This window comes from Rissa tridactyla, chromosome 15 (genome assembly GCF_028500815.1).
Source record: "Rissa tridactyla isolate bRisTri1 chromosome 15, bRisTri1.patW.cur.20221130, whole genome shotgun sequence".
In the NCBI taxonomy this organism is placed as follows: Eukaryota; Metazoa; Chordata; class Aves; order Charadriiformes; family Laridae; genus Rissa; species Rissa tridactyla.
In genome coordinates this window covers 15,473,365-15,492,073 of record NC_071480.1, presented here as the reverse complement: position 1 = coordinate 15,492,073, position 18,709 = coordinate 15,473,365, and the positions used below count along the sequence as shown (strand labels likewise).

The window sequence follows — 18,709 nt, the reverse complement described above, 5'->3', positions numbered from 1 at the left end:
GTTTTAAGTGATCAGAATCCCAGTTTAGGCTTCATCAACAAAAAGAAGTTACAAAATAAAACCTGACAATGCTACATCTAAATCCTGGCATATTAAAACATAAATTAAGAACAATAATTTGATTTTCATTTAAAGTTATGTGACCCCAAAATTACTATCTGAGGCCTCAAAAAATCATGAATCATGGGATTTTCAGTCCTGATGCCAAAACCACAAAAGTTCCCAGATTTGTAAGACATACTCTACAATTTCCAAGACAAATGCGTGTGCTTATTTATGCGTACATTGGCAGAAAGTAACTCAGAAGTCAAGAGGATGCAAGGTATCTTCACTTCAGCGGGGGAAATCAAACCATTACACTAGAATTAGCCAGAGTAAGAAGATGAAAGATGACCAAGCAAACAAACACTCTTTTTTCACCTGTTCTGTCTCCATGCAAACATCACGATGCTACAGGAAAGAAACAAGAACAACAACAATGGTGTTTTGAGAGCCTTTGACTGGGAAACTGGCCCAGATTCTGGACAGCTTGAGTGTCTATGATTGTACTGTGGTATTTGCAGAGCTAAGCAAGATGAGAACAAGAAATTCAGGGTTCATTACATGGATCTTACAAAGTCTCTACCACTCTGCAGTATATTACACACACGAGCTGCTGGGATTGACGGTAATGGCCTAGGAGCACATCCCTTCATTTTCATACAACAGATTAAAAAAAAAAGGTAAGAAACCCCTACCCAAACAGATCTCTAAGAGCAATGCAGCTGAAAACGGCAGTCACCAGAAGACATATAATATCAGAGACAGAAAGAAAGCACAATATGAGGAATAACAGTAAAGCTGGTTTTATTTTCATCAATTTCTTTTTAGTAAACACTACAATAGTAAACACTCTCAGGGCAGCTTTGTTCAAAACTTCATTACGTGTTTATTTTTTTTTCTCTTTATGGCTAAAATATGTTCCAGATACATTCTCAAAGCTGTCAGAATAAACTACTCAAAAGCGTATTAAGCTTCTGGGAACGACCCAACTAACTGGAGAGGGCGCAGTGCTCTACTCAAGCACTGAGCCCTACTACAACTCGCAAACTGCTCAGCGAGCAGACTTGCCAAGTTTCATGCTTCACCCGTTTCCCTTGTCACGCGGTTCCTCACCACTGCACCGGCACCTCCCACAGTGGTAAGAACAGCATCAAACACAGCCCCCCTCCACGTCACAGCAAATTCCCTCTAATGCGGGGACCCTGCAGCGCTGTGCGCTGGCTCTGGGAGGAAACCCAGCGCAGGACAGACGCAGCCTGGTCACGTCATCTTATACTCGGAGCCTCATACACAGGGCAGCAAAAATGCCAAGATAAGTTAGCTGGTACTCTTAACAGTCCTGCTGCTGAGGTGTAGTCATAGACAACGGATAGCAAGAGGGCTTATCTTAAGCAATTTTTCTCTTAATGATGAATTACCACCATTACCACTGCTCATTGACGTAAGACGGGAATGCTATGCAAGTGTAGAGCTCCACATTATAGCATAAACTCCATTTAATTTATTGAGAACCCAAGTACACATCAAAAGGCCCTAAGAATAATTAACATTCAAACAAAGGAGCTAAGTGATTCATCGTTATGTATCTGTCTCTGCAGACCTTAGTCAGACCTTTATTCCATTAACTACATCAAGTAATTCATTTCTGTCCCTTGCGTGAAGAAACTGGTTTCAGGATATGCTGGGAGGGACGTCCTGCTCCAAACTTAGAGTTGATTATATGCCAATTATTTCCCAGTGTTTGCTTCAAGTATTCCACAAGCTTTACAATACCTAAAGCAACACATGGTGGCTTACAACACCATCTCTCCATAATAGAAGAAAAGCAAGAAAGAAAAAAGCATTACCTGATCATTATACACAGCGGTTCAACTCTGGAGTTGAACCACTAGGTTGAACTACTAAAAGCAAACAGACATCAACTTTATATACTCAATGTATCTGTAAGTCTAGGTGAAAATAAGAAAGAGACACTAAAGACCATAAACTAAAGTTTCAATAATCGTAAGTGCTTTGTGGGAAAGGAAACTCTCACAGTTCTGTGAAAAAACCAGCATGATAAATCATCAGAAAATGGCACCTGCCTCAGTTCAAGTAAGATTTAATGCAAATGCTACAAGCATTGCTAAAGGCAAAAGCTAAATAAACTTTGCAAGTCTCTTGATGAACTGATGTCACAGAGAGTGTCTCACTCGATAAAAAATAAACGGTTGCCTGTGGTGACGATGACTATCGCTAGACAACAGCGACCTTCACCAACCGTGCTTGAGCAACTTTGTCCTATCTACAAACATCTCCTCAAGTGATCATCAGCGATAATAAAGCTGCACAACTTGTTTTTGAAGCGATAACTGACTGCATGTACATTGTTTAAGTATAGTAATGCAGATTTTCTTTAAAATCACTTTCCGGTCAGCCTAGGCAAAGCATAAAAAATAGTTTCTTGCCTTTCTATCTTCATAAACTTTTAAATTTAGTTTTAATAAAAGGACTGCTTATTCGCTGAATTCAATGGAGGTATGAAGTTGTTATATGAAATTACAGTATAAAACTAGCACTATCTGAATCAAGTTCCAAATTTTCTAACTGCACTGTCACTGACATAACACAAAACACACTCTACAGTAGAATAGGACAGAATGCGGTTTCCTCAAACATATTAGTATTTCAGGTTTGGGCTTGCTTGTTTTTTTTTTTTTTTCAAAGAATGCTCAGGAAAACCTTAACAATTACAGGAAATGTCAAAAGGCAGATTGTGTTTTTCTAGCAACTGGTGCTGGTTTGTCCATGACATTTGCAGGAGAGTCCGGTTGGTAATGCTTTCCTACAGCTCCCTCTCTGCCCCCAAAATACAACGAGTAATAATACAGTACAGCAATTTTGGACTAATAACTTGTTTTCACTTCATTTTCTAAGACTGGTCAATCTATTTTTACCAAAAAAAAGCGCTCCACTCTGCTCCAACTGTCTCAAAGGTCTGAGAAGTTTTGCATGATTTTATCAACCACGTTAGTACCATAGTAGGTGAAAGACCACATACATATCCGCAGTATTCACCTGCAATAAGCTTCTACCCCAAGCTTATATTTCTGAAAGCTGTTAGAAAAAGGTCAATTATAACAATTTCATCAACAAATGTATCCTACACTTTAATAAACAACGCCAGGAATCCCATGAATGTCTCTTCAATGTCTGTAGTGAGTTTTTCTGAAGCACTCTTGCATGTCAAATTACATGAATGAAAGCCTTATGACAAGTTCCAAGCTGCTCGCTGTGTGCTGTACAGAAGCATCATGCTCATGAGGAAGTCCTTAAACTCTTCTTTAGTATCATGTCTTCAGTATCAAGAACAACGGTGCTTCATCAGAAGTGAAAAAAAATCCTGCTTTTACTTGTTTTCTCAGAAACTGAAATTTGATTTACTAACAATGATAAAAAAGAGGTAGATGGAACAGATTAAGATGTTATTACAAAGCAGTAGAAAGTTTTTTCAGTACTTACTGGCACATGAACCAAAACACTGATTATTCTGATGGCTTCCGGCAACATTTAAGTGTTGTATATGAACTGTTAGAAAGCATTTAGTATCAATATCTCATTCATAAGTGAACACAAACTGATGGAATAGTTTAGTTTCTGAACTGAAAGGAATTCTCCTTTCACTATTAGCACCATCCACTTGGAAAGATGGGCTGTGGAGAGCCATTTACCAACATTTTTAGCTACCGGGGTGATATAAATTTTCTGATTTTCTTAACACTTTCATGATCTTGAACTAAGATTGTAGCTCTGCAAAGACAGTTTGAAGACAGCCAACGAACTCTTCACATTCACTTTAATGCGGTTTGGGACATATCCCAACTTTATTTCAAAGTTTGTTTTGAAATAAGAAGTCACTCTGAGATAAAAAGAGAATCTTGAGTTTAATTTAGTGTTGTCAGGTCTTACAATACTTTTCATCTGCTTGAATACAGACTAGTAAAAGAATGAGTCGTCTTATAACTGAAGTCACTTTTTGTTCCACAAAGGGTCAAACGGAAAAAGTTCTTGCAAAAGTCAGAGAACTGAGGCCTTCTCTTCTTTTCAACAGGTCAGCACTCGGCTAACATGCCGAAACTGGAATCATGTAATCCTGCTTTCAAAATTTCCCTGAACTGCAGTTCCCTGTAATGAGGTAACTCATTCTAATAAGCCTATCTGTTCCAATACCAACAACAGTGATAATAACCACTGAACAAAGCAGTAAGTATTCTGTATTGGAACAAAAACTTTACAGAGAAAATGTGATAAAACTGTGACAAAAATCTATCTGCCTCTCTCTTACGCTTCCATTCCCCGTAGCAGAGGAAAAGTCAACTTCTTGCCCTGTCCTACATGGAGCTTTCGGTATGATATCCTCTCCAAAAGCTTTCCACTTGCTAGACTGAAAAAACCAAGATGTCAAAACAACTATGGAGTATGGAGGGGGCTGGGGGGTGAGTCAGGAGGCAGGACACCATCCTGTAAACATCTCCAGTGCTGGAGGGAAGATCTGAGTTTGCTGTAGATACTTCCATGCGTTTCCAATTTGTTTTTCCTGCAGCCTCCACTAAGGCAGAGTATGTTAACGATTCCTGCATTAAAATCCTACAACTCAATACACACCAGCTTTACTTTTCTGATCTGGTAATAAACACATGTGCGTAAACAAGCACATGCACACACTATTAATAAAATCATTGCCACTGATACTCTTCGTTACATTAATTCAGCAAAGCATATTAATGCCCACAAGCACGGGGAGTTCAAGGGCATCAGTAGAATAGAAATACCATTAAAAAGACTGCTGATACCTCTCCTTGTCCTTGTGGGACTTCAAAAAATGGTAACCTGTAAGAATTGAAAAGCTTTAATTTTTACAAGTTAATAAAAAGATTTGTAAAATAACTGTGTCAAGAAAAAAAAAGTATTAAAAGGACATTTTTCCTAGATTACAAAGAACAGCAGTTATTAGAAACCTGCTAACATAATGACTGTCCAGTAATTTAGTAAATTATTGGTCTCAGTTACACTTCCCTGAAACTAAGTTTTTGACCTGGCAGCAGGCAGATGTCCCAATACAGTTTTGGTTACATCATGACCAGAAAATATTTGTGCCTGTATCATTTGCTTGTGAGTGGGCAGAAGCATACGACACATTTCAGATTATTCTGATATAATTCTAACTCATATTTTGCATACATACATGGAAAAAAGCCATATATACAGCTTCTGAAACTATAACCATAATGCTAAATATAATGCATTTGACTTTTCTCCATATTTCACAAACACATGGTAAGATAAAATTTGCCCTTTGACTAAAAACCAAGTCTTTTGAATGCACAAGACAGAGTTGCACATTTTCATCACTGTCATGTGCCCTTAGATAGAACATACAAAACCGATGACTGAAAAGAAGAAGTGGGGGATTCTGAAACAGGAATCAGTAAGTCTCTGCCCCACTGGAATGAGCTGGAAAAAACGGTTTCCTGAGCTGAGGCCCTAACATCAGATTTGGGCTAACGGGCCAATTTAAAATCGTGTCATCCTCGCCTGCTGTTGCAATTACAGTGAATGAGGTTAGAGATACTAACAAACTATCCTCTGGAATTTGCTGAAAAGAGTACTGTTCTACAATTGTTTTATTTTGACAATCCTTATTAATTTACAGCTATGCACAAAGGTATTTCTTCTTGACTGGAAATAACCACTGTTAACAGAGCAAGATCTACAGATCTCAGATTTGCCCTTTAGAACCTACATATTGCATACCATTAACAGGTACGGACTTTATACCTTTGTCTTATGACTAGCCCACTGAAGCCCATAGGTTACGAGTAAGGTATCAGAAACCAAAATGTTTTAAACTGAATGTGGGCCATCAGGTTTTTTGATTGCTATGGAGAACTGAAGATCATAACAAAATTTCTGCTGGCTCTAAATCTAGACACAAACCTGTATATATTATATCTTCTTCTGGCAAATTATTTTGAAACAGTTCTTAGCAGAAAAGCTTTTAAGGAGCTGATGAATGAAAAGAAAGAGATCACTTTGAACAGTACAGAAGGACACACTGAAGTTACTGTCAGAAGAACAGAGAAATATTGTGTCCAGGAGTCGATTTCAAACACTACATTCTTAACATCTCATAGTTCAATATTCTGATCATTAGCCTAAGCTCTTGAGTTTACAAAGGTACAGGATTATTTTGACAAAGATGTGAGGGAACAGGACAGTCCTAAAAATCGCACTCTTACACTGAAATCAGGATTGTGAATATAAAGTCTGACATTAAGGAGAAAAGCACTCTCCAGATTCCGTCTTGCCAACAGGTTTCTTGTCACCATCTCTATCACTGTCTGCTTTCTTACCTGCGTGTAAAAGCAAGCCTACGGTGCTGCACCCGTGTACCTTTCAAAGAGATCTACAGGAAATGACAGAAGTTTCATTTCCAGCAATTTTGGGGAAGAGATTTCATCCTAAGTAATTGTACTGAGGGTACTCACTAAGTATCTTGCTAATGGCAAGTGCAGAAAATGTGGGGGCTTGTCACACTGTCACTTCGAGCTGACAGCTCCTTTTATTGATCAGAGATGGTACTAAGAGCCTTATTTAGTCTCTGACCTTAAATGCGTGCCTCACCCTTCCAATACCCTTTCAAAGGAGTGCCTTTCAATACAACGTGCTTTTGTGGGGCCACAGCAGGAGTAAAGGTGTCTCTCAGAAATTTGGGGGGGAGGAGGAGTGCGGATTCTTTCTAGAAACTTTCCAACCATATTCCAGCTTTCCAAGGCCCAGGGAACGAGCAGCATCAGTTACCTGGCCACTGAGAGATCCTGAGAGCTGTCAGATAGAAGGACCCGTCGACGCCAACAGGAAACGAAGGTATTAAGCACCCTCAACAAGTACCTCCATAATCTCGCTACATATAACTGCAGAGAACGCAGCTTTATTTCTGAACTACTGGAGAGTCCTATTACTTACGGATCCATTTTTTTGCCGGCTTTATGGGGAGCACAACTATTCAGACTGCCTTCCTTGCCAGCACTACATGAAGGCAGGAAACCCAAACATATTATTGTGGTGATAACCACTGGCTCATTTACTCTGCATACCTAAGATAAGCTTCAGTGCTAAATTAAAACAAACCACACATGGCAAGATTTTCATGTTTAAGTACTGCCTGATAATGAACACCGCCTTGTTTTTTCCCCCAATGAAAATAAAATGTACATGAATTGCCCTTTGTTAAACACCTTGCTGCTTAAGTGCAGTAATAAAAGGTTCTCTTGCCGATGAATGCCGCCACAGCACTTCAGGCGACCTCCACAACTTCTCAAAGCACATGAACCACAACACATGGTTCGTTGTCTGATAATCAGGGTAAAATGGCACCTGCGAGAACACTGCTTGCAACGCATGCAACCTCCCACTGGGTAATTCTCTGTAACAATACAAGCATGTTGTTGACAGAGAGAGTGCATCAAACAACCGGGTTTATACACTAATATTAATACTGAATTCTGCACTATTAAATCTCTCCAGGGATTTAGCATAGCAAGATGGTAAGGACTTTCATGAGCTATTAGTTTCCAACACTGTCACATCTTTGTTGGGCTTCCCACCCGCAGGGTGATCACCAACAAATATAGTTCGCAAAAATAAATAAAAGCCCTCCAATTACAAATAATTTTGACAATTTATATGCACAGGCCCTTGTTCCATGTACGCTTAACGAAGTTAACTCATGAAGCATCTTGTAACAATGATAACTACCACTAATTATATTTTTTTCATTGACCTTTGTGTGTTGTTCTGTTACACAGAAATAAACTAATGGGCAATAAGTGCTTTGCAAAAAGCAACTGAACATACCTCATGTACATAAGATGCGGAATAATACATAGTTAGTCAGAGCAAGAAAAAAAGAAGTCCTATAAAACCAGATTATCCAGTCTAGCAGTTCAACTGTACCAACAATAGTTTTGCAACTTTTTTTTTTTTTTAAACAAGGGAAGTTCCTTGAGCAATACACTCTAACCGAGGTCCTTTTCATTACCGAAGTGCCTTCGTTTCTTCCTGAAAACAAAACTCTTGCCACTTACTGAGTCCAGCTGCAAACAAATGGCAGTTATGATATCCTTCTAAGACAGGACTGTGCACTGTATGCTCATGTCAGCTGAATGGCAATCAAAAACCAGTCAGCTTCTCTTGACACCGCAGTAGCCTATAGCAACAATAAAGGAGGAGGCTGATAACTTTTTTTTATTCAGGTCTGTTCAGGGAAAGGAGAGGTCTAAATTTCAAGAGGAGACAGGGGTGAAATTGTAATCACACCTATTAACTAAGATCCTTCAAGAAAATACTTGCTCACCCCTTTTTACTCCAAGAGGAGCTACAAAAGCATTCTTGGTTCATTTATGAAGTTAACTTTTTGTCTGGTAGATTTGCATTCATGTACGAATGGCCTCACAAATAAGAACAACTGGTTTGTACTGCAGATATCAGATACGCACAATCCATTCCCTACCATTTCAGCTCACCTAATAAACTGACATCAGGTATAAAAATAGAGGACAGAGTGATGCAATCACTGTGATTCCTTTCCATTTGACATGCTTTCTAATTTATTTCCCAAAGCGAAGAGAAAGTGCTACTACCATTTCTACCATACATAATCAGAGTCCCACTAAAACAAATTTGTATTAAATACTGAATTTTTCAAGAAGACAGAAAGAGCTATCTCTGCTCAGTAACTAAAATTACAAAATCACTTCCAGTCACTAAGCAATGTTAAATTTCTTAACACAAGTGCAGTTCTTTTCTTTAAAAAACTGTGCTGTTCCTAAACATCTATTATAGAAAAAAAGACCCGATGTTTGCATGATATCCACTGCACTAGGGAAGGTAGGGTATTCCAGAGACAGAATCGTGCAAACTCTTTGCCACCAGTTCCACCAGCTGACACTCTCATTTGACATCTATTCTGTTCTATGCTTGCTTATACTGTGCTCATTGACACAAAATATGATACCTACCAATTATACCACCACAGCTTAAACATCCTGACACCCCCCCACCCCAAACCTGGAAAAGATCTGCAAGTGAAAGCATGAAGATTGAACACGACTCCAGAAACACTGTAGCTTAATTCAGGAGCAAGAGAAAAAATAAGAAAGAAAAGTATTTACCAGGCCCTACAACAGTTTGATTTATCAATTGATTTGACTGTTACTACCATTCCTGAGTAGAGGGCATCAGGACACCTCCTACTCACCTTCTTTTAAAGTCCACTTGATTGCTCCCGTCCTCTTGCTGACAGCATGCAAACTTCCATCAAGAGTTGAAACAAACAGCAGTGTTTCTGGCACAGTTACTGAGCTGGTGTTCTGGAAAAGAAAAACCCATATGCTGAATGTAATTACTTACTACAGATTTTACTCGTAACTGTCATACAGTACATTGCCTAGAACATCATACTTCTTTTTAATCGCACAGACTGGACAACTTGCTTGCCCCTTTGAATTCAGTGATTTAATTTTTTTTAATTTTTTTTTCCCCTGTCACTGTTATGGAACTACTTACTCCCCTAGAGACAAACTGGGAGATGCTTTAAGTGAATACTCTATCTACAACTCAGTTTCCATTTTCAATTTTATATTAAAGTCTTCTCTCAAAGTCAGGAGAAACCAGAGACAGGGCTGATCTAGGAAAGAACTGATACAAAGACTATGTGATAAGATAGCTAGGGTAAGGAACTTCACAGCAGTTCAGAGAACATAAGTGTTAGTGTTAATGTCAATGTCATGCTACTACCAAGTAAATAGAACATATTTTTGCCAGGGTTTAGTCCCCTAGAGATGAAAAGACATTGGCTGGGTACAACGTAGACAAATAAAACTGAAAGGTGATCAATATTCTACAGGGCTGACTGGCTGAGAGACAGGCTGGAGCTGCAAGCATGAAAGCTGTCTCTGAGCAAGGACAAAATATTTAGGCTAGATGTGGCTTAGAGCCTGGAGGAGATCCACACTGTTAAGCCTCTTAATTGTATTTTTGTACCTCATGTCTCCCAATACTGTATTTCTGTAGTAGACAGTAAATAACACTGTTTAAGAAAGACCATATGTATTAACACATCTATAGATATCTCCTAGAAAGCAGTCAGCTGCAGGACTCAAACCTCAACTTGACATTCTAATTATTCTGCCACTGGGGACATGTCACTCCATATTTACGTGTCTGGGTACAGAGCTGTTTGGTGCCTGTTGTTATTTCTGTAGCACGAGCAGCTTTTGAGCCTGGCTATTGGAGAGCACGTAATTTTATTAAAATGGCATCACACGAACATCGAGGACTCAGAACTGTGTAGGTATCACGGGAACAGTGCAGCTAAGTCCAAGGTGTTTGATTGCATAGAGGAAAAAAAACATATTAAATTAATGTCTGCTTTTCTCTTCCTGCCTAAAGATGATCCCATACACCCTAAGACTGACCCATTTCCATTTACCAAGTCTCAAGATATCGCTCAAGTAACTTGTCACTTGCAGACTGTACCTGCATTGCTCATCTGCGTGCCACCTGCTATGTTTAGGTTTCACAGTTAAATACAGTTCTTAACCTACCACAGTTCATGAAAGTGTGTGCATTTTGCATAATAAATAATGTCTTCAATGACTTGAGCTGTAAAAAATAATTATCAGTCATGTTAGAACTATTGCAAAGCAAAATACACATTTACCAAATTAAAATGCATGGGTCTAGGAGTAACTGTTTTTTTCGAAAACTATACATTTTTATGTATAAAACTCTCAACTAAAGCATTAGACTTTCAGGTAAAGCATAAAGCTAAAAGAATAATATAACAAAGAAATAACCTTCAGGTCTCACCTACAAATACTATACATGCTTCTTTCCATCCATAATGAATACAGATGGAGCAGACAATTATAAAGCACACAGTGCAGAAAAAACGAAGGTACAAATCAATAATACACAAAACATAGATCAGAATTAGCTGCTGGAGATCCAGAAAAAAAACAAGCACATTTCAGCTTTCTCATATCGAGCAAATGTATATTTTCACTGCAGCTGTACTCACCAAAAAAAATATCCCTATTCCAGAGAATCTAATTATTCTTCCATCAGATTCATAGGTAAGGCAGAAAACATTTTTAGACAGTATTTCAATACAACAATGTATGCGGCATAAACTCTGTACATTAGACACCATGGGGAACACAAGAAATACCCGTTTCTTCATGAAGATCTATCTACCCTAAACCTGCTCCATGAACAAATGAATTTAATTTAAAAGACTGGAATGACTCTGTTTGCTAATCTATCAAAAAAGATACACCAAAACCATCCTTTATATTATTGATAATTTTAGATAACGAATACAGTGAAACTGCATCTAGAGTGAAACACAGTAAGTTAAGCAAGAACACACAACTGTTAAAGGAAGGAAGTGAAAATTATTAAAGTTCCTTTAAATTGCAGGTGGGAATTTGACACCCAGAATGCAATGACTTGTGTTGAGGTTTATTTGCAAATAAAATACAACATACAGCAAATCCACCACATCTTCCATGCATACAGACTAAGATTGTTTTTCTAGGCTAATTTTTACTCTCTGCATAAGTTTTTCTTATCTTTCATCTTCTTATCTTACAGAATCAGTATATTCTCCACAAAGCACGTTCTCTTCCTGTCTTCTTATTCAGAAGTGAATAAAGCGTATATCATCTTCACAAAAAAATGTGGCTGTAAAATAACCACCGTGATTATGGTTGGGTATCAAATATCAGTAATATGCAGTATATGGAAAACTACTTGTTGTAGATCTGTAGATTTAACATTTTCATATTTAACATTTTAATATCTATTTGTCATGGCATGAAGGCTATAGAAATTATGGAAGTAAACGTGAGCTCTGAAACTCTCATCAAAACTTCAGTAGTCAATGTTGTCTTCCAGATTACTGACATTATAGAAGATTGGTAGTACTTGGGACCAAACAGAAAGTACTAATGTGCAAAGAGTTCCTCTGCACATTCTGCTGTCACAGGAGTACAAAAACTTTTCTGTACATCTACCCTCCAGATCACTTACAAGCTGAACGATAAAGAAAACCAAAGCTGAAGAAGCTATTTACGTAAGTGAAAACCAGATGAGCACCTGAATGTTGCCCACAGGCAGAATGACCTAGAAACTTCTCAGATATGACTAAAATAATGAAATTACAATAGCTTTTTTTAAGTTTTCAGTATAGTATTCTTGGTTAGGGTGAAAAAGTGCCACTCCCATCCACCATTCTTATGGTGCCTACCACCACTTTGTGATTAACAGGGAGACGTGAACTCTTCCAGGGATGGCGAGTGCTTACGGCATTTGCAGGCATCACGGGAACAGCAGGGAAGAGCACTCTCTCAGAGGCCAGCAGGTCTACCCAGCCAGAGAAATCCCCTCCTCAGAGGGGGCTGAGGCCCGTTCTGCTCACTGCCCAAGGGGTTGGACTGCGAGGGAAATCAGCACGGAGGCACACGGATTTCACTGACAAAAGGGTTCTGCCACACACGTGCACCTTTTCCCTTCAAAATACAGTTGGGCAGCATCACTGCTCCTGCCAAGCTCATGCTCCCCACTCTTAACTGGCTTTGTCTTAATGCCACTCTTTTCTAAAGCTTTCCTTCACCTCCCCCATAAGCCTGTGTTTAAGTTTTACTGCTTTTGAAGGGCTTTATTATATTCAGACACCGAAGTCGCATTGATGTGGTCCATTGCAGCCCTGTGTGTCAAAGATACCATCTTCTTTGGGTGAAAGACTGAATATAGGGAAAATTTCATTAGCTCTTCCTTTATTTCTAAAGTTGTATTTGCACACAGATAAAATACATAAAATACCACATTAAAAATCTTCCATTTACTCATACTTTTCAAAGCATATGATATCATGCAGTTGAGATTAACCAGCTGATTAATACACTGACACTGCTGAAGCTTCTGACCTAAATTTAAAAACGGATGAGTCCATAGACTTTGCAATGCAATATTGCTAATTTATTTTGACCAACATCTATAGTAGTCTCTTGGAGAAAAGGCTAGGAAGTTAGTATAATAGTATTGATACAAGGCTTTATTATTTCAAATTGCATAGAACAACAGAGATAAAAATGAACAGATTATTTAAATAATTACCTGTGTTTCACCCAGACTCAGAAATAAAAAACACCTTCTCCTGAATTTATTAGTGACTTTTATCAGCGGCTAGAGACTGCAGTATCAAGATTTCAAACACTCAATAGACTTTATTTTGAACACAAAGCTTTATAATTAATAGATTAATGGATTAACTAAAGCCTGGAATTAGCACTGTTATGAAAAGTTATGAAAATTATAAAAGAAATGTATGTACAGGCCAAACTTGTTTTCATTTTTGTGTGAAGTATGTAAGAGCATTCTTCACCGAAAAACCATAGTAATCTCAGTCCTGAGATAGATTCTTTATAAATACCGGTATACACAGATACTGCCCTCCCTGCAGGAGTGGGGTCTCAGCTGTTGTGATGCAATGCAAATTCTTGAAATAATAGAATTTTATTTCATACGGCAATTTTATTTCTGAGGAGATATAACAATTGACTACAAGAAAAATATGTCAGGACACAAAACACCTAAGCAAAAAACTTAACTTAATGAGCAGAGAAAATGAGATAGAAGGGAAACCTGCTTTGGGTCTTTTATTTTATCTCAAACTGCAATAATGTCTATTTTAACAACTACCCACTTCGGAATTCAGTGAAAGCTTCTACTGCCTTGACAGTCTGTACTCATAATAATCTTCCACATCAACAGTGCTGTTAAGTGAAGGATTTACAGTATTTTGAAATTACTTGGGGACTGCTTTAGAATTAATTTTTAATAATTTAATTCAAAACACAAATTTTCAAGCTCTCATTGAGTTCAACTTCGACAAGTGCTCTAAAGTGCTAACTGCTAATAATCCATAACAGCCTAAAATTTGTGACTAAATAAAAATAGCATTTTTAAACTAGAATAGAAATATACTATCTAATAGAAATAGCATTTTATAAATAGAAATAGAAATTGACTTTATAAATACTAGTTAACCCCCACACTTCAGATCTACCACATCTTTAGATAAAAGGTTTTAGAAATCAAAGTCACAAAATGACTCAAAACAATTCTGAAGGACCCATGGAGTCATACGAAGGTCAGCAAAAGCTGTAGAACAAGTTCTGGTGTGTTTGTATATGTCTAAGGTACAGTTCAGTGTCAAAGACTATATTATCTTCATTCACCACAACATTTCAAATTTTTTTAAGGGTTAGCAGGCAATGCTCTACTTTGTTTTATTGTGTTACAAGAAAACAGATCCCCACAGGAAGAATTTCTTCCATTAAATTATCTGCTTAAAAACAGTACTTTTGAAATACAGGTCACCAAGTATGTACAAATCCCACTGAAGTCAGCAAGAAAACCAGGCCACTGGGTTCCTTGAAGTTATCGTTCTGTAACCTAGAAATATGTTTTGCTGTGGGGATAATACCACAAGAGCTTCTACAGGTATGAATAAAGAACAGGAAAACACTTCATAGAGACCCCGGACGTGTGATGCTGACTCTGAGAAGTGTTACCGATTTCACTAGTAAACAAATCAGATCGCCATTTGCTGCCAGGTAATAATTTTCTCTTTTCTGAGTCTTAAGTAGGAATACGTATGCACCGAACTTAATCTGTTCGGTGGATGATACCAACAATGGATGATAGAGGATGGATGGTTTACTAACTATAATTTACATTCTCACAATTTATTTGGTAATGCCTGGCTTACCAAACAAAAAAAAAGTTGACAAGAGATATATTAACTCGAGGAAAAAAGTTCTACATTCCTCACTCCATAATTAGCTTAATATATATCAGACTGTATGTTTGCACTTTACTAAAAAACTATAAAGAAGCAACTTCAGCATTAACAGCACCAGACACTCTCCTCTCAATAAGTAAGGTCTACACCATAATTTATGCTCCTGCAACCACAACTGGTAAACCAATAAGGATGCAAGGCAAAATATCTTTAAACATTAGCGCACACTGCAAGCAAGTGGTATATTCATCAGAGATAGCATATGATTCATTACCCTGGTTTTGACAGCTATCCTCTACTTACATTGCCAGGCTAGAGGCTAAACTCACCGTGCATAATAAAACTATGCCATGAAGAAACTTTTTGTAAAATCCAGTAAACTACTAGGGGGGGGAGTTTTTCAGTATAATTAATAGCAAAGTAAATATATGAAAGAGAGCTGACAAAAAATAAATTATATCTTCTTTAGAAAGTGAAATCAAATCTACAGATCTTTTCATCTTAAACTAGAGTCCAACATGTCTTTGTTAGCAATTTCTCATCAACACTGTAACCCAGTTACAGCGAGTTTTCATTCATATGCCCATTCATACTACAATAAGAAAAACTGAGAACTACTGGAGGTCCACTCCAGCTGTCCTCTGACTTGACTGAACTTTGAGTGGTGCTCTACACCATAAACTTCCGGCTAAGTTTTCATACTTGGGTCTCTCTGTAAACCCAAAACTTATTACAATATTCACAAGAACATCAGCAAACAAAACGAGTAGAAGGGCAGAGTTATAAACACATGAATTTACACTCCAGGACAGAGCTGTCTGTGATAATTTTAGGTGTGCAAGATGAGTTTGCATTCCCACCAAAAAAACCCTAAACCCTAATATACTGTTCTCGAGTGGCCAAGGAGATCTGCAACTCAAATAAAACACATAAATGTTAATTAACACAGTAATTGGAGATGCCCTCTTTAAAACCTCCTGCTGTCTCACATATTACTTAACTGGCCAAACACCTCAGGCTGAGATAGAGAACACATTAGAAGAAAAGACATCTGGCTAATGCTGGGGTTTTCCCACGTCAGGAACAGCCCGCGTGTGCTACAGCCCACACGTGCTGCCTGCGCGCACCCTGTAACAGAGCACTGACACCAGTCCCGCAGGCTGCGGGAGGGAACAGACCCGTGCTCTAAATGCCAGTTTAATCCCAGAGAGGTTGTTATTTTTGACTTGCACTGACTCCACGTTAAGAGAGAAACAGGCACAGTTTGGAATGTCCACAGCTCACAAAAACTACAGAGCTGTAAATCAGTACTGTATAATATTTACAGTGACTGCTTATTTATAGACAGCTCTGCTGCATTTCTCACTGCTGTATCCGAGATGTCACCCTTTTATAACGTGTTCTGATACATCACTAGGGCAATTCCAAGAGCTATATGCCGTGTCACCTAAATAATAAGAAACAACATTTCATCTCACAAAGAAAAGACAGGAAAGGAAGGCCTTGTATGAACATATAATATAAATTGCAGGAAAGCAATATTCAAGTTGGGATATAAAGTAACAAAAGCACATTTATCAAAGAAAATCCAGAGCAGCAGATCATCACCAGTAGTCTTAAAAGAAATCTACAGAAAACACAATCTGCAAAATCTTTATACAATCTCATGTTTTTCATGTTACCTCAATTGTATGCCAGTCTTTTTCATGGGAATTTATTACTCAAGTGAATTAATAATTCTAAATAAGCCTTCCCAGTTAAATGGGTTAATCACAGCCGAGATGACTGGGACTAACTTCACAGAAATTAAAACTAGTTCTGAAAAGGCACTGAAGGATGGAATAGATTTCAACTTGGAAGTCATGGTAAGCACTACCGCTGGCAGAGCAAAAGGACTACGGTAAGAGCCAAGAAAAGAAACAGAGAAACTGAGAACCTGAGATCAGATACTGATCTGAGGTAAGACGGCAGGTCAGGGAGACCAAGAGGAGAGAGAAATCTAGAGAAAAAAGGGGCTGAATTCTACCAGGGCCCAAGTCTAGGTTTCTGTGACTATGTAAGTAAAATTATACACAGCTTGTTAATAATCTGTTGATTTGAAAAGTACTTTTAGTCTTTAAAAATACTTCTGTGTATTCTCATCGAGTACTATTTTTAAAACTTCACAAGTTGCAAATCAGTGTTTTCCTTGCAAAATATGAACCACAAACGTGTCAGGACCCTGAAGAGATCTCAATCCAACCTTATAGTCAGACTAAGACCAAGTCATTAGCACTCTACAATGAAGACTTCAAAGTCATTTTTTTTGGCACTCTGCATTTAATTTTTTCCGGTTTCCTAATGAAGTAAGAACACTAGGTATGTTACACAGCTTCACTACTAAATGTGTTTACTTTTACAGAAGGGGAGTGGAGCTATCATATTCCAGGTGAAAAACAAAGCCTTCAGCTTTGCTTAACCTGAACTATAACCCCACATATTACACCAGCACTTTCAGGTAACAATGAACAATACATCAAAGAACATAACCTAAAACTTTCCTCTGCTACACTTCAGGATAATGGAAAGAGTAAATATCAGCTGGCTTTTTCATTGTCTCCTGACCCTGAGAATTTACAAAGAAGAGCACCTTTCATAAGTGAATTTTTGAAGACTTAGTTTTCCATCTCAGTACACGCACAGCAGACTGCACCCATTTTAAAGTACACTGTTGAAAATTATTACCTCCATACAAATAATCTGCTCTGCATTCCATCTGCTTTGCACCAGTTTCACTATTCCCTGCGCTTTTATTGCTCTGTGTACTACCTTGTAACCAACCTGGTTATTTCTTAAGAGGTTTTGTAGGGCGGTGACTTGCGCACTTTGTTCTTCACCTTTGAATTTAGAATTGTCGTCTTTTTTGGATACCTACCAGCCATATGTACATCTAGCACATGTTGCTATCTTTGCTCTGCAGACAGAATGATCAAAATGCTGTCAGATAGTATATACAGGGCATGTAGCTAATTGTTTGTATTTTGATATCAACATATATACAATGTGGTTTTTTTTCCAGAAGGAAAACAAGGCCCCCTTAAGTTATGAGGTTATGAAGGGAGACAGCAAAGATCTAGCATGTCTCACTAGTTCCTCTATCCACCTACACAGTTTCAGCTCCCAAAAGTTTCTTTGTCCTACTTCCATCGATTACTTTATGCGAAATCAACTGCGGTTTTATATTTCAAGGATTATTATAGATGATACATGTTCTGGCACGGTGTTAGGTGCAAAACCATACGGCACAGAAGTGGGTACACAGCTTGATGAGCCGGGTCAGGCTGGTACACTGCAGCCCCTCACGCCTGTGCGTACGCAGACAGACATAAGGCAAACTTTTGAAAAAAGCCCTGGTAGGAGCCCACCGGGGCGTTCTTGCCGGGGGGGGACGGACACGGACCCACGAACGCCCGGCCTGCCTCGAGCGAGGCCTCCCCCGTCCCTCACCGGCTCGGCCGCCCCATGCCCACCCTCCCCCGCCGCTGTCCCTGCCCTTCCCACCGCCCCCCTAGGCCCAGCGGGCCGGCTCAGCTTACCCCGGGCCTCGGCGACAGCAGCAACGCGCCCAGGCTGAGGAGGAGAAGGCAGCGGCGGCGCGACTCCATGGCTGCCACCCGCGGGGGGCCCGGCCGGCTCACCCCCTCCCCACGCGTGGCGCTGGCTGCCGGCCGCAGCGTGCCCGGTGATCCCCGCCCGGTGGGGCGGAGCCGCCGCCGA

General features: G+C 38.9%; 1 protein-coding gene across 1 annotated transcript in view; it reads right to left on the bottom strand.

Moving 5' to 3' along the window:
- The window catches only part of ERN1 (endoplasmic reticulum to nucleus signaling 1), a 36,031-nt gene extending 17,322 nt beyond the window's left edge, over nt 1-18,709 (bottom strand). Inside the window, exons 1-2 of the mRNA XM_054221246.1 lie at nt 18,529-18,709; nt 9,341-9,452 (exon numbers count right to left, since the gene is read on the bottom strand). Coding sequence (XP_054077221.1) covers nt 9,341-9,452; nt 18,529-18,597 — 181 coding nt within the window. The 5' untranslated portion in view covers nt 18,598-18,709. The remainder of the gene's footprint in view (nt 1-9,340; nt 9,453-18,528) is intronic.